The sequence below is a fragment of the Pyxicephalus adspersus genome, chromosome 8 (genome assembly GCF_032062135.1).
Source record: "Pyxicephalus adspersus chromosome 8, UCB_Pads_2.0, whole genome shotgun sequence".
Lineage (NCBI taxonomy): Eukaryota > Metazoa > Chordata > Amphibia > Anura > Pyxicephalidae > Pyxicephalus > Pyxicephalus adspersus.
Genome location: NC_092865.1, coordinates 5,620,775 through 5,645,588, shown reverse-complemented (window position 1 = coordinate 5,645,588; position 24,814 = coordinate 5,620,775). Strand labels below are relative to the sequence as shown.

Below are 24,814 nucleotides of genomic sequence, written 5' to 3'. Positions count from 1 at the left end.
GCTCTCCGCACTCCCTGCAAACTTCAGGCAAAGTGTACAGCCTGGATCCGCCCCGCGACACAACCCCACCACCAGATTGGTCAATTCCCCATCTGTCAAACGCGTCCCAGGATTAGATTGGCTAAAGCGCACGCCACTCAGCTCCGTCTAGACTCAGCCCGAGGGAGGAGGCGCAGCTCCGTCCCTTCCCCGACTGTAAAATCTGCCGAGCTCAGCAACTCTCCAGATGCACTAAAAAGAAAGGAAATCCACCCTGACTTTTTTTTTTGGTGCATGGAGCTAAGAATTCCGCAGCACCTCACCCTTCCCTGCTGCAACACACACAGCGCTGTCATCTGCACCCCCCCCACCCCCACATACCCCCCCCCCCCCACCATGCACACAGACATTGTAAAATAAAAAGTGAATTGCAAACCACGTACCATTATGCATGCAAAATGTGCGGTACGGGGGGGACTTTACATAGCTCGGGCCGGTGGCTTCATTTTTCTGACACCTTTTACAACAGTCTGCAAAGTTGGCAGCACCCCGGAAGAAGGAGGAGAGGGCTCGGCGCAGGCAGTTCATCGGCTGGTCGCTGGGGGGCGCTATACTCTGCGCTGATGGATTAGTATTTATTTTTGGCCGGCTGATCCGGGATGGGGTGCACAAGTTGCAATCTATTTCCGCAATCGCTGTAATTTGCATATTTCCCAGGCTCAGCCAATGAGAGCCCAGGCCCGGGCAGGGCTGAAGGGGCGGGGCAGAGGCTCAGAGCTGGCTGCAGGCTGGACACACATAGATCCCTGCACATGACCTCAATCTCTCCATAGCCCTGCATGCAGCTGTAATGCTTCAATGCCACAGTCACAAAGCAGCCTGAATTCTTTAATCTGAGAATATGTCAAGTCATGACTTTTTTATTCCAATATGGCCAACTCATTGAGCCTCATGCATGAGATGTTTGCAGCAGTAATGCATGGTTTGCTGCAGATTTATTAAAGCTCTCCAAGGCTGGAGTAGATACACTTTTATCAGTGAAGCTGGGTAATCCAGCAAACCTGGAATTAATTTCTTCAAAGTCATTTGCTAGCAAATGTTTTGAATCCTGGACTAGATGGATTCCAGGTTTGCTGGATCACCCAGCTTCGCTGATAAAAGTGTATCCTCTCCAGCCTTGGAGAGCTTTAATAAATCTGCAGCAAACCATGCATTACTGCTGCAAACATCTCATGCATTGCGGTGCTATTAATTCACAACGTGCTTTCCCAAGTGCACTGCTTTGTGTTCACAAGAGATTGTACTTCACTTCCTGTCCCAGAAAAGGAACAGGAAGTGTGAAGAAGTCTCTACAAAGTGAAGGGAATCACCCACGTCTTTATTGGAAAAGTTAGATTTACCCTCCCGGGCAGTAGCCCCGAGTGTGGCTCGGGGTAAAAAAAAAAACAGCGGTAACCCCGATCAACACTCAGAGTAAAAAAATAATAAATAAAAGACTTCCCTGGTCTCACCGGCATCCTTCAGTGTCCTGCCATCCTCTGGCTGTCTCCTCTTCATTGATCTGTTACCCGGCGAGTGCGCTGACGTTCCCCCGGAGTTCCAGGTGACGTTGGTGCGTGCGGCCGTTTCTAAGGGCGCGGCGGGAATTTCAAATTATTTTGTATTGCATTCAATACAAAATAACTGTATTGAATGCAATACACTGAATTTATATGTCTAGAAGCGGTACATTGACTTTAAAAACATTTTTTTTACAGTATGATTTAATAGTATGAGTATAATAAAGTATGAAATCATGGCAAAGTTTATTATTACATTTCTTTTTTTATTATTTATTTGATTTATTACTTTGACATGATTTTGTGTTTCAATCTTTATTATACTAATATAATATACTGTAAAATAAATTTTCATGAAAAACAAGGTACCGTTTGAGGATGTATAAATCCGGACAGAAATGAACCACCCAGGAGGTTAAGGAGCCAATTACCAGAACCATATTAAGTACTACATACCCCATATGTATGCATATCACGTACTTATTGTAAAGACTCCAGCCCATGTAAAAAAAAAAAAAAACGTCTCGGGGCAACATTTGACCTTTAAAGTGACAGTGACACCTTGAGTATCACCTGTAAAAGGATACTTGCATGGTCCAAAAACATTAATTGACTTGCTTGTTGTGTGAGCATTTGGTGGGCTCTTTGGGGGATTCCTCTTAATATGGTTTTAGCATGGCACCATTCAGTATAATTCATACAAGCACCGACCAATCGCTGATCTAGATCTCAAAATCATTCACTGGAAAAATTACCCCCGGCCCTGGGACATCTGTATAATGTATATTATCATTGTTGGGGTCCTAAACATTCCCTACTGAATCCAAAATTACAGCCAAAAAATGTGTTTTGGGTATACATTGTGTGCAGTACTTACCTTCCATATTTTGGATATAGAACAAATTGTAGAACTTTTTCTGCATGGTGGCCCCGGCACCATCCCATGGGGTTGGTGATTTGCTCCTCAAGTTGCAATTTTCTCAGTGATCCTTGGTGGCAGCTGGCAACAATGCTGCAAAGAAGGTAGATGAAAAATGTTCAATCTACAAAGTGAACCATGACAATGTTAAGTGAGGAGACACCTGCAATGGCATTGGGTGCCATCGTTTTTAGTGCCAAAATCACTATTTCTGAATGTCCCTTTTATCTCCCATCACCAAAAAGAAATCCCCCCTCATTATCCCATTACAACCCGTGAAACTCACGTTACCCCTGACTGAGACCCAATCCTGTGTGTTATTGCATTGCTTATTGGCAGCTATAAAAATAGTAGAATTCTCCATAGAAACTAAATATTTGTTTTATTTTATCTCAAGAAATATGGAGGAATTTGGTTTAAGCTGGACATTTCCTTTACAACATTACAAAACATCTTCTATGCTGCTGATTGATCATCATGTTTACTAGTAATATCCTGTTTATTATTATTTTTATTATTAATAATATTATTATTAATATTAATAATATTAAAATCTCCTGTTGCCCAAAATTTCTACATAACTGGATGATTGACGAGAATATGTTGCGTTCTTACTGTGTTATAGCTAAAAAATGTTGACACAAAAAATTCATTTTTTCCCCACCTCAAAATGTTAGATGTCCACAGGTGCCAACGTTCTTTGGTGAACACCAAAAACTGCTGACTAAAAGGACAAAGACTTTAACCAAAGTTGGCAACATATCTCATTTATTTTACAGCCATTTTTACCCAATTACTTATTCCACGTAAATTGGTGGTAAAAATGTGCCAGCAATGCCAGAAGGTAAAAAATAGTTTTTTTACATGTTATTTATTGGATTCTATGGAGAGTAAATCATGGCAACATGAAGAGGATGACAGTCAAACCAAGAGTGAGTAGGTCTTGCTTCTATGCTAGAAAACAAAACTGGTCTGGTCCATCAATGTTCACCTAACCAGCAAGCTACCTGCTCCCTGTCCCAGCTAGAAATCCATTTTTGGTGCTGTGTTACATCAAGGAACTTTGTACTCAGAAGGTCATGAAAAAAGGGAGGTCCTCTTAAAAGTGCTAATGTGGAAGAATTTTGGAGAACATATCTACTCATAAACCTTATACAGCTCCCCAAAACTGTGGCAAGGAACATACAGTTACAGTGTAACTCCATATGGGCCAATAGGTGTTGGGCAGGATTTGTACTCCTCTTGGTTTTACAGCCCCCAAGGCCCCATACAAAGTATGTGAGCACCCCTAGAAATGAAATCGTCCTACCACTGCACGGTAACCATAAGTTGACATTTGATGTTGACTCCTACTATGACCATATTGGGTCCAAAAGCATTGCCCTAGTTACCTATTCATACCCCTTCTTGATAAGAGAATTATCCTAAAACACCCGACTTTATTGCCTGTTTCTTTCCCTACAGTAAACTCTGTTGTGAACAGAAGGCCAATTCCTAAATCTAACGTGTTAAATGACCCAAATGTTCTCCATAGTGTTGAACAAAGTAGGGAAGGGTTGGAGCCTCAGCTTTTTATTGGTCAGTAATACTAAAGATTCAACAGCACTCATATATTATCCATTAAATGGAAAAGCTTCATTGCTCAGCTTGGTCTGGGATCTCCTTTCTGACGCGTTTCACCAAAAGACATGTGGATGAAGGCTTATGCACCTGACTCAGCCTTAGGTGGCCCAGCATGGGGCTTCTGAGTGGCGAATAAGCATTTTCTGAACTTTTTATTGTTGTCTGGATAGATTCCCCTAATTATTGACCCTAATATTGTCATTATTATTAATAATATTATTGCACAGTATTTATATAGGGCCATCTTATTACGCAGCGCTGTACAGAGTCCGTAGTCATGTCACTAGCTGTCTCTCAAAAGAGCTCACAACCCAATGTCCTTACCATAGTCATATGTCTTTAAAACAGTCTAAGGTCAATTTTTGTTGGGGGAAGCCAATTAACCTATTTCACCAAATTAACCAATTATCATTATCATCCATGGAAAAAGTGATGCGAAATCCAAAACTCCTGAAAAGGAATAGAAGGAAAATGTTCCAATGGGATAGATTCTGGAAGTAAAGGAAAATCTCCCCAGCTTGAATAAAATTATATATATAAAAAATTGGCAGGAATTTTACCAATCCAATATACACCCAATATTATTGCAGCCCATGTAGCAAGGAGAAACCGAGTACTTTTAAGGTCATCTCTAAATTGCAATAGTCTGGTCACCCAGCTAACCTTTGCACATCTCGAATAAATCTGATGTCAATGGAATGAATTTGGATTAATCATTGCGAAGATCAACCTCCAGCTAAATAAACTGTGCTGTGATTCAGTAAATTAGAGGGAGTGAAAGTTTTGGCTCTAGTAGCTTAATGACTAACCAGCGAATTGGCACTTTATCACAGGCACAATCATGGGCAAAAACTCTGGTATGGCTTACACAGCTTCACTGACACATTCTGTAGTCACATGTGAGACATAACACTTGACAGACCTGCTGGAAATAAAAAAAAAATACCCTAAGAGCCTATGCACCAGCTATATAGAATGTGATAGTAAGCTCTTGAGCTCAGATTCCCTCCAACTTTTTTTTATCTACTCCATTTTTTTCTAAAGTTCAGCCGATGTTACTTGTGCACCCTTTACCGGTATAAATCATACCCCCTCTTCTTTTAGGTTGCATTGAGAGCCCCTTATGGAATCCCTGTATTACAAATGTGCAATACATAACAATAATAATTCCCCCTTGTCTATATATATACTGTAATACACAAAAAGTAACAAACTTAACTGCTCCCCTTCATTTAACTTTAGGAATTGTTGCTACATACATTAAATGTATTACTATTTACAAATATAATGATCATAAAGACATCTGGTGTCTATTTGCTAACATGGATCTATCCAAAGCCTGTATACTTCACAATAGAATTCCTTCTTATAATCACAACACTTATTAAAAAATATTTGCCATTTTTAAAAGTTGAACAAAATATTGCATGATTTAGTATTTATGGAAATGTATGAGGCTGGTTTGTTAAAGTTAACACTTGATAAATTGTATTTGTGTTTCCCTTGAATACCCAAACACATGCAGAATAATAAATAAACAGGATTTCATTTAACATAAAGTGAGTCTTCAAATTATTGAGCAAGGATTCTCCATTTGTAAATCAACCTTTATATGTATATGTATTCACCTAATAATAATTCTGCATAGTAAGCAGTTTTATGGTCTGGGTTGGAATAAACACAAGTGCAACAAGTCACTTTTTCTAAAATCTTTTATTGAAAAAAATTATCCTAAATGTATACTCTGCCTGGTTCACATTTAGTGTTGCCCAAAAAACTTAATATATAATAAATAATAAAATACAATATCTGTGCCCATCTCTTACAGACAGGTTGTGTGCCTTTTGAATTGCCACTTTGTTTTACATTTATTCTAAAATTGTTCCACAAATTGGCAAATGTTGTGTTGTATTCTTGCATAATATATGCTTGATTTTTATTTAACCATATAAATCCATTTGCCTTTGGCTATCACTGGTATGATTTGCTAAAAAAGTAGAGGCCGTTGACTTAGCAAATGAAAAATTCACATAGTCAACTAGGAGGAAATGTGTTCACTTTGAATACTCAATCATTAGCAAAAAAAAAAAAAACAAAAAAAACCACAAAAATGTGTGCACAATATTGCTCCACTATTTATTAATCTACTTTGTATTGTGAAAACACACTTTGCAGAGTGAACAATATTCCTTTAGAAATCAAAATCCATTTCCTCTAAGTTTTTTTTCCCAGGACGCATTCTTTAAATATGTAAAAAATACTTTTACTGTGCAAATGCATTCAGCAGGCTGTATAATTGTAGAATCAATTATATATATAAAAATATATCATGATAGCTATCAGTAAAAAAATTAAACTTGCAAAGGATTCAAACAGGTCTTGTCAGGCATCCAGAAGGATTGATTTATTTCTAATATATTTTTCCTGATAATATACATTTATGCTTTTATACTTAGTTACAGATCTTTTGTGTTTTAACACTTGAATTATAAAGTTGGAATACTTTGCTTCACTTTCAGCTCTCTCCCTTTGTTCAGCACGTGTTTCAGCACATTGCTTTCTCTTTCCACTGTGTTCTCTGTATATGTAACTTACACTGAAATCTATTATAGGTTTATTAATGCAATAAACAGATGTACTAATGTGCAAAACTGCCTGCACTATAATATTATTATTTCTTTTCCCCCCCAAACTCAGCAAATGTAAATGACTGATTTATGATTCAGTCTGGCTGTAGCTAAATTTACATGCGATCAATATCAGACAGGGAGTCAAGTGGCTTCTTAAAGCACTATTGTGACAGTAATTATTGCACTAATGGTCACAGTTAAAGCAAGCCCCCCACTACCCTACCCCCTCCCTCCTTATCCCAGCTCCCTGATCTTCAGTCCTAGCAGTGCCTGGCTTGCTTTTGCTCACCTTAATGTTCTAACTAGATTATTAAGCATTCCAGCATGGCAGGCTGCAGGGATCCACACAAGCAAGAAGCTGAGTTGTGCTGCAAGAAACAACAGGCAGGGTAAAGCAGGCTGGGCCATGGCTGCAGAATCCATGGAGGGAATGGCTGCAGGATTTATAGTTTCTCTGACCCTCCAGCTGTTCCCTTCTGCCCTGCAATGAGGGTCCTGGGTTCTCCTGCAAGCAGCTCTTCTGTGTCCAGCATAGTCATGGCGGTGTGCAGAGCAGACTGCTAGGGAGATCACTGGAAGGCAATGCAAGGAAGCAGCAAAGGCAAGCACAGCACGTCCTGGTGTTAGAGCAGCCTCTATAGACAGCCCAGCAGCAGTCACATCTCCCAATCCTTTGCCCTTCTAGTTACCCCCACCCTCCTGCACAGATCCTGGGGATCCTCTCTATGTGCCTTCCCTGCCAGGCTGCTCTCTGCTGTGTGACAGCACTAGAGGGCTCTGGAGCTTCAGCTGTCTGCAAAGTCCCAAGTCCACTCTGCACATACAAATATTAAAAGATTTATACATGTTTTCCCCTTTTTACAGAATGTTTTTACTTCTTTGCATTCTTTTGCACAGACTTGCAATAAACCACTGATATGCTGATATACATAGGCAGGTCTCCTTCCATAGTATTGCCCTAAACAAGTACAATATTGTACATTAATAATATTTATTAGCAGAAGATCAGTGAGAATTGGGCAAGGAATATTAGTTTATCTTGTTTCAGTTTTCCGTTTTATAAATCTTTGTGTATATATATATATATATATATATATTTATTTATATCTCATATACTCTATACACATTATATATACATATATATATTTTAGAGCGAAAGATGTATAGCATATAAAATGTAATTTATATAGGGTCTAATATGTATATTTATATATTCAACATAATAAAATGGGTGAAGATTCGCTTACTATATCATATCAGAGTTTATCTTTTCACATGATTGGATAATTGAAGTAACTCTTCACCCCTTTTTGTGTCACACACACCTCTTACTCTCTCTTCCCTCTTTTTTTGTCTCTTTTTTTTCATTTTCATTTCCTCTCTATTCCTTTCTTACTTTCTAATTTACATTTAACATCACATTATTTTTAACTCTTTATATTTTTAACATCTCTCTCCCTCTCATTCTCTTGTTTTCTTTTTTATCTTTACTTTGTTTTTTTTTTCTAATTTCCCTTCAGTATCACGTTATGTTTAGAATACAAAACATTTACTCGTAATTTTGTAACTTTCTCTCACTTTTCCTTTCTGACAATATTAGCTATATTAACATGCATGTATGCTTATCTGCATAAAATAATGTGTGATTTGATTTCTTTATTTATATATATATATATATATATATATATATATATATATATATATATATATATCATACAGTCTTCTTTTCCTCTGATTTTTTTTTTTTTTTTTTTGCACTACCCTCATTTTTTTATTTATTTGTCCTAATAATTGGATATTCCTACTCTGCCCCACGTATACCCCTTTCCCCTTCCTCTCCCCAATATCCCAGCAATGACAAGTACCCAGCATCAGTCCTGTGGTCTGGTCAGACATTATCTGTGGGGTGCAGGTTTTGCTCTGTGTACCCTGGTGATATTTGTCTGCACATTGCCCCTTCCTGACACTTTTCAAACTTTCCAAGTTTATAATCAGTGCAGCTCGGTGCAGGCCAAGATGACTTCATCCCTGTATATCACCCCCAGCAGAGGGATTCTGAGGTCAGGAGGAAGAAAAAGGCGAGCACAGCCTTGCTGCAGACAATGTTTGGGGTTTAATACTTTGGCAGGAAATTCATCACCATATGTACAAAGCTGACTTTCCAGCGAAGAGCCGAGAGATCCAAGCAAGATGTTTAGCATTGCGTGTATATGTATCGTCATATCTATTTATCATTTATTTATTCAAATCTGATTTATAATTTGTGGTTAAAAGGAAAAGGGCAAAAGCCAAAAATATCTATTGATACAAAAAAATTAATGAAGTACCATGCACACCACTCCAGAAATAAAATGTGTCAGATCAGCAAGAAAAAGCTAGGAATAAAAAATATGCCGACAATTAAAAAACTAAATGATTTACATAATTTAAAAATACCAAGTGCCTGGCTGACCTGATATATTCAGATCTGCTATTTATTACCCTTTTTTCCATAGCCCTCTCTTCTTTTCTTTCTCCTCCCCTATATAAAATTTCGATTTTTATATCCATTTTTTTATACCCTCAACAACCTCGCTCTCTTTCTTTTCTTTCTTTCTTTCTTTCTTTCTTTCTTTCTTTCTTTCTTTCTTTCTTTCTTTCTTTTCTTTCTTTCTTTTATTCTTTCTTTCTTTCTCTCTCTTATTTTATATCTACTTTCTCCCCCTCTGACCATTTCTCTCTCTCTCTTTATCTCCCTTTCCTCATCTTTATCCTTTCTGCACCCCCCTAACACCCCCTCTTTCTCTCATCTCTACCTTTTCCCTCTCCTTTTCTTTTTATTTCTCTCTTTTTCTGTATCTTTCTTTCTGACCCCCACACCCCTCTCTTCTCTCCACATCTCTTCTATCTTTCTTCTTTTCTTCCCTCCTCAATTCTCCTCTCTCCTAATAAATACTCTCTGACTTTTTTTTGTATCCCCCCCCTCCCCACTCTCATTAGGCAATCACATTCTCGTGTATAAACATGTATTCCCTGCACTCATGGTGCATTTATACATACCACCAAACACACCTTAGCTGCTCTCCAGGTAAACCATCCATACCCCGTAATTGCAATTTCAAATTTATTATTATGTTAAAAAAACAATTTTGATTATTATAAAAGAATAATAAAATTGATCAATGCTGCAACTCTGAACCATTAGGTAGATGTAGTGATGTGCTAAACCTCTTCACAGCTTCTTATATTGCTAAGGAAAATTCTGCTAACAGATGTCACTTTTTAAATACAAATCTCAATAGTCAAAACGAACTAAACTAAGTTAGCAACTGGATACAAAGCACCCTCCTGCCAGGCGCACCTCCTTTACCAATGCTAACTTTCCTGCGCCACTACTACGCTAGCGCTATTTAACCCCTTATCTTACAGAGCAAGGAGCATCATACCATGCTAAGCAATGGGCATTGTTGGCATGGTGTTATGTCTCTCAATACTTGGCTGTTGAAGTGTTTAATTTTTTTTTAAAGGAGAAAGCGAAAGGGCACAGAGTTACTTGGCATTGAGTTTTATAGAAATGTGTTAATGCTTTTATAGGGATATTATGTTTTATTTGAGTAAATATAAATGTGAATCCATCCAAAATCATTTCAAATATATTTTTTTATTACAGACCAGACCGAATATATATATGTTAATATGTGTGTGTATATATAATATTATAAATCTCTTATATATGTATGTAGAGGTTGTAGCTAATAATAATTAATATAAGATAATAAAATATAAATTGATAAATAAATATTTATATTGAGACGAATAATTGCAATTTATTACCGGGTGATGTGATTTTCCTGTGTCATCTAAACATCAATGCCAAATACATTGTTTCAGTTTTATATCATATATATTTCAGTCATATATCAAATATATTTTTGCCCGTGTATGTTCCCATGTTTGTTCCCTCTTTTTATTTTTGGCTGTGTTTGTTGACCTTCTGGATGGTTATTAATAGAGAGCAGCTTAACGGAGATGCCAAGATGCTGATAATATAGTTATTTATAAATAGATGGAAATGAAATAATACTAATAATACTAATAATATTAATATAATGGTATAGAATAATTTTACTTCCATACAATATCTGTGTATATTTCTGTATTAGTGAAATATTGCGGATTGCCACAATTGTCCAGGCTGCTTGCTCCTTCTCCTTGCACCTGCCAAGCAATCAATGGAAGAAATATTGTCCTATATGGATATTTATGATTTATTTGTTGAACAAGATGGTTCATTTGTTTTTAATTCGTCCAAAGTATTTGAATGCAATTCAAGTGATTGCAAAAACAAACACAATAAAAGGTAAATTATAATAAATTAATAACACAAGTTTAGTTTATTTTATGGCATCTGGGGATAACCAAAGCATTTCAAATACATCATTACAGCAACCAAAATTTAAGATACTTTTTTCGCTATCATCCGTTATCGTTTTTTTTACCTACACTTTTACCAAATGTTTTAACCTAAAAAAAATATATATATATTTGTGTCGCCTCTTGCTCGCCCAACTTTCTCTCCTCTCCTTTGACACCTCTGCTAATGTGGCGGCTAATGATCTCTTTATCTCTCTGTCCTCACAATGGTTCTTATTAGTTGTAAAGCACTGAGAGTGTCCCAGTCCCAGCAGGAGCTCTATACATTGTAAATAGGGTGCCATTTAACCCCCGACCACAGAGCTCCCATCACCGCCCTCCTTGTTACAATGTTTCAGTGCAAACAGCCGGAGTTTCCATTTTTCTGTCCCAGTCAGCTCTCTGTTGGGTCAAATTCTTTTTATATTTTGCTCACACACAATTCTTTTTATGCTTTGCTGCTGCTGCTGACTTTCAGCAAACCCCCCTTACAGTGGCACACTTGGGGCCTGATTTACTAAGGTGGGTAAAATTAGCCAAATTAATCCTGAAATAAGCAAATCTGAGATTTACTTTTATTTGAGGGGGAGGGATTGCAGACAATTAGGATTCACTAAAAATCAGAAAAAGTGGAAAAAATGTGAAATGACAGAACTGTCCAGGTCTTGTGTCTTTGCCTTGCACTTGACTTCAATGGAAGAAGTTGTCCCATATTGGATATGTGTCACTGGATAAGCTGGTATCAAAGCTGCTATCAGTATAAACATGTATGCACAGATTATTATTATTATTATTATTACAGATAAGTCTGTTTTAAAGATTTACTAAAAAATATTTTTTTTCAAGTTTACTACAAAGCTCATGGCCAGGTTTATGCTTGCCCAATAAGATCACATGTGATATGCATTTACATGAATGCAAGCACAAATTTACCAATGGAGCTGATTTACTAAAATAATATGTTCATTTATACAGAAAGCTGCGTTCTTTGTGTGCTGTGTGCAAGCAAGAATAAAATGCTGTTTTATTATACACTCCTCACACTTTGTTTAAAACTGAACCAAGCTTTTATTTATTTATACAAATTTTAAATATTTATTATTTATAAAAATTACTTTTATTTGGGATTAGTTTTTTTTTATTTTACAAATTTTAGGTTTACAAACATGTCATTACAATGTTAAAGCACAACTTTATATTTACCAAAAATGAATTTGAGGTATTCTGTAGACACAAAATATAAAGGTGTTTAGCAACCTGTTACGTTTTTAATAACTCCTAGATTGTAAGCTCTTCGGGGCAGGGTCCTCCCCTCCTCCTGTGTCTGTATCTGTCTGTTATTTGCAACCCCTATTTAATGTACGGCGCTGTGTAATATGGTATAAATACTGTTTATTATTATTATTATTAATAAAAGGGCCATGTCATGCGAGCAAGAAACAAGCAATCTTTAAACAAAAAAAAAATATATATATATATATATATATATATATATATATATTATTCAATACAGTAAGCACAAGTTGAGTATATTCTTTCTTTATGACTAATAAATTCAGCAAAAATACATTTATATATATTTATATATATTTTATAGGTATATATTATACCTAAAAAAAACCCATTTTTTTTCATATTGATATCTATATTACGTGACTTGTTATCATGTATTAGTAGTTTTTGAATGAAATTGCCCAATATAAAATTGATTTAATTTGTTTCAGTTGTATTAATTTGTAAGTAGAACAAACAAGAATTTTTTTTAGAATCAGCATGATATAAATGCTGATATTACGCATTGATTTAGTTCAGACACCTTTGGATGCAGGGTGTGAGAAATAGACCATTGAATGTAGTAGAGTCTCCAAGTGCACACTTGTATGCAGGAACTTTTAATAATATTCATCTTTATTTATAGAGCGCCTACATATTCAGGAGTGCTGTACAGAAAATAAGGGGTACAGATGACAAACCTGTTCTGTGAACTATTTTGGACAGGGTCCTCTCCTACTTTGTCATTGCTTGTATCTGTCTGCCATTTGCAACCCATATATAATGTACAACGCTGCATAATATGTTGGCGCTATATGAATAGTGCCTAATATCAGTTTAATATTAATAATAATATATATTAATAATTTACAAATTCAGAGACAGAGGAGGAGGACCCTACCTAAAAGAGCTCACCATCTAACAGGAATGGGTGAACATGAATTTGTTAGTGAATCGACAATATTACCAAAAATGTGTGGAAATCATCCAATGGACAGTTGGAAATCCTTGCCCTATTTGCCCCATACTGATACCCCAGAGAGAAGAGAAGGACTCCCATATCTGATTTTTACATTAGGCCTCATTTATTCCCTTCTGCAGAACATTGCTGGCCTTTCATGTGTATGAAGAATAATAATAGTGATAATATCAAAAAGAATTATTTTATTGCTAATAATATCATTATTTATTTTTTGTGCACATTGGAGAATGAGCTCAGGTTTCCATTTTGGTTGACATATTCAATTTCTAAAAGTTGTGCAATGGGTTTTTTTGGGAGAAGAATTCAGCTGACTAAGCAACCAATAATACAAAAGATCCTCTCCTATTGTGTGATACTGCTCCCACCTCCTAGATTGTAAGCTCTTCGGGGCAGGGTCCTCTCCTCCTTCTGTGTCTGTATCTGTCTGTCATTTGCAACCCCTATTTAATGTACAGCGCTGCGTAATATGTTGGCGTTTTATAAATCCTATTTAATAATTATTAATAATAATCATACAAGTACATACATGGGGACACCCGCCAGTGACAGTTCTTTTCAATCAAGATTTGATCATGTGATCAGGATTACTGTATAATTATAGCATAGCGGTTTCTTGCATTAATTGCATGCAAGTGATTTACCTAAAGCCAGCCTGTCACATCATTAAACAAGGTAAGAATTGATTTAAAGTTGAGTTTAAGGCAGATATATTAGATGCACACCAATGCACCCTGTACAGAAGAGCTCAAACTGGAACAAGGAGAAGCAGCACATAAACCATTCAGTGGCACTGCAGTGCTAATGTGTTAACAAGGAACAGGCTGATAGGATGAAAGAGCATAGTGATAGAGATGAGTAAATTAGTGTGCTGCTTCTCCTTTTTTTGTCCAATCACAAGCTGGGCGAGGGACAGCAGCTTTCAACCAATATCTTGCAGGCCCAAGCACATCCTATTATGGAGAATGGTGAAGATTTAGGGGCAACACAGAGAGGAGGTGAATTTGCTTCTCTGTATGAAACACTGGCAGATCTTTTTACCTGCCCTGGCCTGTAAGTGGACAGTAAATAGAAAAGCAAAAGACTGTCACTCTTCTCTCCCCTTCCACCAGCATGCTGCTGGTTAGCACATGAGTACCACTAACTAGCTCCTTCTTCCTAGTCTGAGCTCTGCTGTACAGGGGCTACATTAGGCTGACAGGTGGTCAGGTGCAAATTGCATTTATTATTCCATTGAGTTCAGCTTTAAGGGACCTCAGGTGAGGTTTATCCTGGTCTGGCAGACCTTTACCACGCCAACATTCTGCTGAAAAATAAACCTTACTGAAGTCTTAGAAGTTTCTGGAGCAAAGTAAATTTGGCTGCTTTCACCCCCCAACCCTCCCTGCCGCCCGGCTTCGGCAAACATGAATCTTTTTTTTCACTCCATCCAGAGAAAATAAATGAACTAACTTTACACAAGCTGCAGCCGGCTCTTTCCGAGAAAAAGGGGCCGAGGCGCGAACGTTCAGCGGTGTTGAGTTTCTATAGTGGCTGTGTTACCGGAACTGCGCAGTGGGCGGCCTCTCCCGCAGGCTGCCAGAGATCGCTCTGCGCACATGTGTACAAAAAACTCAAACAACGGGATGTGCCGGAGGGGTGGGGTCATTATTGGCACCTAAAAAGCATGTCACATATTTCAGGATGACAGTCCTAAGAAGTGGAGGCTGCATTAGTTTTTATTTTGCAGGTTAAGAACATTTTCAGCAAGCACAGAAATTCCTTGTTCTTGATCCTGTGCTACCCCCACTGATCCAACGACGAACATGACATGATAACAAACATCTCTTCTCATTCTGGGGGTGCAATTTTGAGCCCATGCCACACAGAGGTCCTAGATTGAGTTACCCAACTTGCATGCTCAATTTATAGCCCCTAGGGGGCATAGTCTTGAAATAGCCCCCTCCAAGCGGAGGAGATCCTTGTTTGTTTTAGTGTTTTTAACACTACATTTCCTAAATATCTCAAAGGTGAGATTGCTGCAATTTGGAGAGCTAATAGCCATAAGGGTACCTTGTATACCTGAAAAATTTCAGGTCTGTACAACACAAAGTTTAGGAGATATGAGGAATGCAACACAGGGAGTTGTTGGTAGCACGATGAACAAAGGTGACTTCCTCCAGAGATACAATAAAGAACTGAGCATTGTCACCCACAGATAACATGTTACTAGAAGGATCCCGGCTGAAAATAAAGCAGGAAAATGACAACTAACAGAGTCGCATCCTATGTTAGCCTTATTATATTCAACAGTTTCAATTGGTTGGAAGAAAATGCCAAATTCTTGAAAAATTGATTGGTATCTGGAAAGATTGTCAATTGGATATTGATTGGAAAAAGAGAATTAAATAAAGAGATTTTATAAATTCAGATCAGGTATGAAACAAGTGGCGGGAACATCGAATATTTGTAGTCTGTTGCAAAGATCAATTGCAAAATGATTTTTTTCGGGGTATAGTGGGGAAAGAGCCCATCCTTGGCTAACTTTTGGTAGGTACTAAGCATTGCATATCATGAACACCCCACAAGACTTTCCATTGGAGATGCTCTGACTCATCGCCCATTTACTCATTACAACTTAGCCCTTGTCAGAGTCGCTCAGATTTGAACACTTGTCCACTTTCCCATCTTCCAACACATCGCCTTCAAGAACTGACTGATCCACAGTTCTTGTCCCACTTACCCTTTTGACCTGGTAGAAAAATACTCCCCTAGCCGCTCTTTTCGCTCCTCCAATGACCTACTAATGACTTCCTCACTCATAACCTCCTCACATGCATGGGTCCAAGACATTTCTACAGTTGCCCCGACTCTCTGGAATGGTTTTCCCCATCCTATTCAGCTTGCTTCTACTTTCTGCTCATATAAAAGAGCACTCAAAACCCAACGCTGCACCCTCACCTACCCGTCTTCTTCTGTCTCCTAAACCTTCACTACTTCCCGATATTCCACATCCCCCCTTCTCTTAGATTGTAAGCTGTGTGTCACTGTCTGTATCTGTTTGTCATTTACAACCCCTATTTAATGTACAGTGCTGCATATAATGTTAACGCTATATAAATACTGTTTATTATTATAATTATTATTAATAATAATAATAATAATAATAATAATTATAATAATAATAATAATAATATTAATAATAATATCTACTCCCCACCTTTCTTTTCAGGAGCAACTGTACCCAATTCACCAGTGCTTATTCACTAAGCTGAACATTTCCCTTACAACATTACAAAACATCTTCTATGCTGCCGATTGATCATTAAAAAAAAAAAAATGAGCAAAATTTAGGTTTCAATTTCCTAGAAAATTTCTGCAAAAGATTCAGTAAGAATTGCTATTTTGATAAGATGCATTAGAATGAATGGGACTGGTGAAATAAAGGGGGTTGTGGATTTTTTCCCGGATGCAATTGGCTGTAAGTAGACCCTGAGGGTTACAGAAGCTCCAAAAAAAAAAAAAAAAAAAAAACAGAATTTGCTTTAATTTTCTATTTTGTTATCGAGCTCAGTGGACCTTTGGGGACCAAGAGGTGACATACTTTGCCTGGAGTTGGACCATACCACTGTTGGATCATATTGATGAATGAAACCAATACCTGATGTACCAAAGGCCAACCGTCACAAAATGTATTCTGATGACTGTTTATTACCAAAAATATTATTAATTACTATATGAATTCCTGGTTTGCCTTCACTTTTTTTTTCATTTACATGCAAACCGACAGGGTTTGAACAAACCATATAACACTATGGAGGGTGCTTGCAGCCATCAACTTTTATTCTTGTTAATAAATTGGTAGCTGTGACTTTTTATAAAAAGTTAGTTGAAGTTATAAATTACTTATTTGTCACTTAAAGTCCAATTAAAATTACATCCAAAAGTCAGTCACTAAATATTTGTTGGTCAAAACAATTGTTAACTTAGGTAAAAGTCCATTTTGGTACCAGCGTCCACTGATACAGTTCAGGAGATCATTAGGGACCTGCCCCCTTGGGTTTTTGGTACCGGTGTCCCTCTATGTAGATGAAGAGGTCATTACTTATATGCCCTGTTTGTTTTTTTGGTATTGGTGTCCCTCTATTTAGATAAGAATGTCACTAGGGATCTGCCCTGTTGGGATTTTAGTAGCGGTGTTCCCTGATATAGTTGAGGAGGTCATTGGGGATCTGCCCTGTTGGGGTTTTTGATACCGGCTTTCCTCCATGTAGATAAGATGGTCATTAGGGACCTGCCCTCTTGGGTTTTTGGTACTGGTGTCCCTCTGTGTAGATGAGGAGATCATACGTTATCTGCCATGCTGATTTTTTTGGTACCGGTGTCCCTCTATGTAGATAAGAAGGTCATTAGGGATCTGCCCCGCTGGGTTTTTGGTACCAATGTTCATGATATAGTTGAGGAGATCATTAGTAATCTGCCCTGTTGGGTTTTTGGGTGTCAGTGTCCCTCTATGTAGATGAGAATGTAATTATGGATCTGCTCTGCTGGGTGCCGGTATCTCTCTATGTAGATGAGGTCATGAATTATCTGTCCTGTTTGGTTTTTGGTACCGGTGTCACACTTTGTAGATAAGGAGGTAATTAGTGATTTGCCCTGTTGAATTTTTGATACTCATATCCCCAATATAATTTAGGAGGTTCCTAGTGATCTACCCTTGTTAGGTAGTTGAGGAGGTCATTGATGATTTCCCCAGTTAGGTGTTTGATACTGGTGTCCCTAGGTGGAGCTGAGGCTTCATTAGTGATCTGCCCTGTTGGATTTTTGGTATAGGCATCCCCTGATGTAGTTGAGGAGGTCATTGATGATCTGCCTATGTTGGGTTTTTGCACCAGTGTCCCTTAATGTAGCTGAGGAGGCCATTGATCACCTCGAGCTAAGGAGGTCATTAGGGACCTGCCCTGGTGGGTTTTTGATACAGGTGTGTCCTGAGTAGGTCATTAATGATCGGCCTTGTTGCGATTTTGGTACAGGTGTCTCTCTATGTAGCTGAGGAAATCATTTGTGATTGGGCTAGTTGGATTTTTGGTACCGGTGTCTCTCATTTGTGATCTGTCCATACTGCCACCTTTCTGAAACTGTCACCCAAAATGCTCATTCATGGATAATATAATTAAAAAAACAACCTGTCCCCAATGTGAAAATACTAGTGCAATAGCACTTCATAGCTAACATCGTTGTCACCCTGTTAACAGAAATAGAAAAACAACAAACCTACTGGCAGGATCAACAAGTAATACAACTATACAACAAAAAAACTAGCTAGTTATATTTTTGATTCTTCCAATCAATCTTTTATAACTAGGCTACGATATAATATTGATGATCCTGAATCCATCACTCTGCGGGTTTGGGCCCTTTTAACTCACTGGGACCACTAGAGGGCATCCTGTAAATACAAATATAAATCAGGCAGTTTGTCTAGGAAGATGTTTGGAGAAGTCGGGTGGTAAAGAGGCCTGATGAATATCAGCCTGAGCCGGGGAGCTAGCGGGATAATTCATAGCAGGCACCGCTCGCTAGACATCTAATAGAATGCACATTGAATTGCTGCACAGCTAAATGCCTTTTCTTCTGCCCTCTTTCTTTCAGCGGGCGCATTCAGTTTAACCCCAAAGAGCACTTTGCCTATTACTTTATTTAATAGATCTCCATTCTGTGCAATATTTGGATTATTATAATTATACGGAGAGCATTAATTGTCCCGCGTAAATGCAGTCATTACGGGAGCAGAATGGGCCATTTGGACACGTCTTGATAAGATGCACCTGTCCCTGATTACTGGGGTAATTTGGGTGGATAACAAGTGTCACACTGTACCGATTCCCCCGCAGCTCTCGACTTGTGGGAACCAGATGGTAAAAACAATGATATATTGAGCCGGTAAACAAGGCCTCCGAGGCTGATTACAAAAGCCACAGCATGCACGGGGGGCCTGGGAAAGCTGGCCTGATCAGCTGCTGGTGGACTACAATCCCTATCATGTTCTCTGAGTCCGTTAATCAACAATGATGCCAGGCTTGGGATACAGATACAGCTCTGGTCTGTACAAAAAAGAAGCCGGATCACTTTTGTTTGTGGATAAGCAATATAGATGCACGAGGATAATGACGTAGCCTCAATCTGTTCCTCTTTGAACCTAAATCCTTCTGTTTCTGCGTTGGCAATGAAGCCCAATGGTCCCTCTTTGCGAGCCCCTGGTTCCTTACTGTCCCTCTTTAAATAAATGTGAACCTGGGATTGTAACAGGAAAAATTGTAACCCAAAAAAGTGGGGAGGTTACCTGAAATTATAGGTGGGCAGCAACAGATCCAGAATACATGGTACGGAGATGCCACTGGTGGACTGTCTGTGACAAAGAGGAGACCAATGACCTAACATTGTCAGGTATATGGGTCCATTTTTGCAGATCATTGCTTTACTTCATTTTCTAAATGTATTTGAAGAAAGTGTGTAAACCCTCCCCAGATGAAGGTAACAGGAAAAGCTGGAACATTAGAATAGGGGAAAAGACCCCAAACTGATAGGTGGACCATCACAAAGCCAGGAATTAGGGCAGCCAGACCCTACCAGTCGAGTACCCATGGGGGCACTAGGGGCTGAATAGGTTCATCTAATATTGTCCCCCATTTGGAAGAGATGTCCATTTTTGCAAACCCCTTTTATATGTCACTTCTAAATGAAGTGGAAGAAAGTGTGTAAACCCTAACCGGATGAACTACATGCAAAACAAGAGGGTTTCCTTTCAAATAGCCAATCAAATAACAGGACTTTAATGGCCAAAGTAGACAATTTTCTTCAAAAAGTATATTATATAAAAAAGACAACTTTATTGTAAATCATATATTAAAACAACAGTAGCACCAATATAGATCTCCTTATAGAAACTCTACGAGGTATTCCAAAATTCTACGCGTTTCGCGGAAACTCAGTCTGCTTGCTCAGGAAGAGGAGGTCTACAGTTGCAACAACAGTTGATATTATAGAATATCCACATATCATACAGCTCAATGATGTTACATTGCCCTAATTCTATGAGTTCACCACTTAACCTCAAATTCATAGATTATAAATAACAAAATGTGATAGAACTAAACAGTTGGACCTAACCAGATGAAGGTAACAAAAAGAGCTGGAACACAAGAATGGGGGGAAAATGCCCAAGATTCCTAAGTGGACCATTACAGAGCCAGAAATTATGGAGGCCAGGCCTTACTGGTGGAATATCCAAGACATAGGGGACACCAGGGGCTGAATGGGGCAACCTAATATTGTCACCCATTTGGAAGATCTATCCATCTTTGCAAACCCTTTCTTTACTTCACGTCCCAAAGTTGTGTAAACCCAAACCCAAGTTAGAACTCAAAAACATAGGGAAATATCCAAAATTTGGGTGGAGCATCACAGAGCCAGGAATAAGGGCAGCAAGACCTTACCGGTGGAGTATCCATGGGGAGCACCAGGGGCTGAATAGGTTCAACTAAGATTGTCAGTCATTCGAAAGAAATGTCCATTTTTGCAAACCCTTCTTTAGATTCACTTACCAAATGAAGTTAAAGCCGGCCTGTAAACCCAAACCAGATAAAGGTAGAGCTGGGACGCAAAAATGTGAGAAAATACCCAACTGTTTCAGGTGGACTATCACAGAAGCAGGAATTAGGGCAGCAAGACCTTACTGGTGGAGTATTCATGACAAGGAGGACACCAAGGGCTGAATAGGACCGCCTAATATTGTCACCCATTTGGAAGATCTATCCATCTTTGCAAACCTAAAGGTGTGTAAACCCTAACCGAAAAAAGGAACAGTTAGAACTATCACAGAACCAGGAATTAGGGTAGCAAGGCCTTACTAGTGGAAAATCCATTACATAGGGGGGACCCAGGGCTGAATAGGCCCACCTAATAGTATCCCTCATCTGGAATAACTGTCCATTTTTGCAAACCTTCCTTTACTTCAGTGGTAGGTGTGTAAATCCTAACTGGAAAATGTAACATGGAGGTCGAGCTCAAAACATGGGGGAAAGACCCAAAACTTCTAGGTGGATGGTGCCAGCCGAGAATTAGGGCAATGGTGGAGTATCCAATAAGCCAAGGACTAACTCAGTCCACATAGCTGCACCTAATTCCACATGGCTGCACCTAATTTATTGTTTTTGGTTGGGGTGACCTTTTTAAGCTTAATATTATGAGGGGGTTCAATATTTACCAAATAGGACTTTTACTTTGAGGTTACATTTATATTTATCAGCACACTTTTGTGTTTTCTGAACACACATTGAGATGCATTCCATTGTTTTTCTTGGGTCCTCCATGTATCAAGTGCTTTTTTTACTCATGCCATAAAAAACATTGGCAAAGCCATGTACATACGTACATGGTACCATAAGGAGGCACAATGCATATGAACACATGAGCAAATGTATGAGCAACACTATAAATATGGCCATGGGGTAAGTATTTTTTTTTGCCTGCAAGACCCCTATTCAACCCAACAATCATGAAACTGTTTTGATTTCAGTCTTCAGTCTAGTTAATGTTCGTTGACTGTTTATGAATCCAAATCAGTTTGGAACTGTCATTGGCGCTCTAAGACAACGGGAAAATAACGCTCACACAGATGGGCTCTCATTCTGAGACAACTGCACGATCTTGGATAGAATGAGGCTGGAAAGTCTTGGCAGACCAAGAAAAAAATCTGCAGTTTGACATAGCGTTGACTCCGTACATTTAATTACATTCCAAATTTCAGTATCCCCTGTGGCATTCTGGGATAGCTCTCTCTTGCTTGTGTGATTGATGAATGTGTGGAGTTGGCTGTTACATGCGGGTGAGAAAAAACGATAGTCCATCTTTCATTAAAGAGACATCTCAGTCAAAGGGAAACAGACCTTGTCAAATAGTTGTAATGGGCGCTGGCTATCTGTAAAACCTTATTTATCAGTGTCCTCCCTGATGTATTCCTGCTTTACCCTGAAGGCGAGACTCCCATTCTATGAAGCTGAAATAATTTCTTTTAAAAGTAAAAGTACTTTTGAAAATGATAGGCAATAGGGAGGCCATGTCAGTATTAAGGTAAACTGTTATGTTAAACTTGAGCATATCCAATTTTATACATGCCGGGACTCTATACGCTACCTTTTAAGGGTTTATTTCAATAGCAAATTCACCAGCATATTCACCTCTTCATAAACATAATCAGCATTGTTAATTCTGTAACATTTATTGGCATATAATGCAGCAAATTTAACTTTTGCTATCTTTATATTTTCGAAAAAAGTTTTCACCCTGGACCAACCTTTTCTGACCATTGCTAAAGATTCACCAGGGATTCGCTCAAAAACTGTCAGCTATACTTATTGAAATTGGTCTTTTGCATCATTACCTAACCAGTTCCATTATGAGGATAATTTACTCAAAAGTTGTTCATATAGACATGTACCACCTACTAGGAGCCAGCAGCAATGATAAGTGGTGGCGGGCAGTGATGGGCATTCGGGGAACATTGTGCCGGTATGGATGGTGGATACCACATTCTCTGACACTACTACTACAGTTTAACCAGTATCTAAACCGGGTTTATTAGCCAGGGTACCTTTGGAGGTTGCTGGGTGCTCATTGAGCAATTTGCACCTCCCAAGTCAGTATAAGTGACACCAATGATCTTTTTTGTCTCTCTTTAAGGGTGACATTCTTCCCAATGGCCAGCAATGTAAGAGGAATTCTTCCCACTGACCACCTCACTAATGTACTGTGATCTGTGGATATAGGAATAATAGCCGGGGTTTCCTGAAGACCTGAAAGTTATTTTCAGGGTTCCCCATATTAAAAAGATTGAGATATTGATCTAAACAAATGCTTTTGCCTGTCAACTGCAAGAATGGCTAATGTCAAATGCAACATGGCTGAAAGGGCAATTGTTGTTATGAACAAGTCCAACATTTAGGAACCTACACTTCAAATATTCAATCATGTAAAATTAATTGGCACAAACTAAACAGGAATGTTCTTCTCACATTCACTTACAAAACTGGAGTGAATTCCTATATTCTTTTGTAAATCAGCCCCTATATAACCAACACTTTGTGGACACCTGACCATTCCACCTACAAATATGATCCAAGGTACATGAACCTTTCCCCCCAAAAAAAATTAAGCTCAGGTGTCTCCAGTGAAGAGTAATGTTAAAGCTTCCGAATATAAAGAAATTGTAGACCTTGTGATTTTGTGAAAAACCTTTTCTATTCCACCAGGAATGTGCCCTGTGCACAAAACCAGCTCCATAAAGAGGTGTTTGGATGAGTTTGGTGTAGAGGAACACTACTGAACCCCTTTGGGTCTTCTTGTTCAACATCAGCACTTGACCTCAATCCTACTGAACTTTTCTGGATTAATTCCTGACCTCAACCCTACCGAACACCTTTGGGTTGAATTGGAACAACAAGTGCAATCTGGATCTTCTTGTTCAACACCATCACCTGACCTCAACCCTACTGAACACATTTGGATGAATTCTATCATTGTGAGCCAGGTCTTCTCCTCCAGCATCAGCACCGAATCTCATAGATGTTCTTTTGGCTGCATGGAGCCGAATTCCGACAGACTCATACTCTAAATTCTTATGGAAAGTCTTTCCAGATAAACTAAGGCACATACATAAAAATTGGGCAGTATGATAGAGGTTGGGGGGTTGAAATTCCACATTAATGGCCATAGTTGAGGAATGGGATATCCAATAAAATCCAATATTGGTGTGTCTACAAATCTAATGGTGCCATCACTGGGATCCAGATAGGTGAATACCCGTATCTGCTCCTTTATAGTCCCCCCATTGTCGGCCTTTATCCTCAGATTTCATTCTCTTATCCCTGATATGTTTCATTATAGAAGTCAATAATAAACAAGAGGGCAGAGGACATTCACCGTATCCCCAGATCCTCCTCTCAGTAAACCGGTCAACATTGCAGATTACATCTGTCGGAGAATTAAAGTCAATCTGATTCATTTAACTGAACAGAACAGCGGAGATTACTGACACACTGCATTCTGGTAAGGATGGGCGGATAAAAGGATAGATATCATTAACCGTGCAGGGTCCCCCGCTCACAGCAATCCTCCCTGAATTATATAAAGGGATAGAAGTGTCAGGACATATGGCCCTAATCCCGATCTGTATCATTATTACATTACAGCCCGTCTGCAAGGAGAGCAAGAGGACTGATTTGGAAAAGGAATTAGGGAAGAACTCTGAGCCAAGCAATACATCTGCTATGGTTTGGTATAGCTAATGAATATAAAAACAATGAACAATTTAATTATTCTAAATAACTGGGACCATTGGTGAGCAGTGGGAAAGTTGTGGACCAATAGCAATTTATTGAAGGAATCAGTTTTATCCAGAGCTTTATGGATCTCTATATAGAAA

At 38.5% G+C, this 24,814-nt stretch overlaps 1 protein-coding gene across 2 annotated transcripts in view; it reads right to left on the bottom strand.

The window, feature by feature from the left end:
* The window catches only part of NFIA (nuclear factor I A), a 320,673-nt gene that overhangs the window by 226,571 nt on the left and 69,288 nt on the right, over positions 1-24,814 (bottom strand). Inside the window, exon 1 of one of the 2 annotated variants that reach the window (XM_072419381.1) lies at positions 423-618. The exons of the other annotated variant lie outside the window; for it this stretch is intronic. Within the exon in view, the coding sequence (XP_072275482.1) occupies positions 423-425 (3 nt within the window). The 5' untranslated portion in view covers positions 426-618. Of the gene's footprint in view, positions 1-422; positions 619-24,814 lie in introns of those variants that run through there. 2 annotated transcript variants of the gene reach the window in all.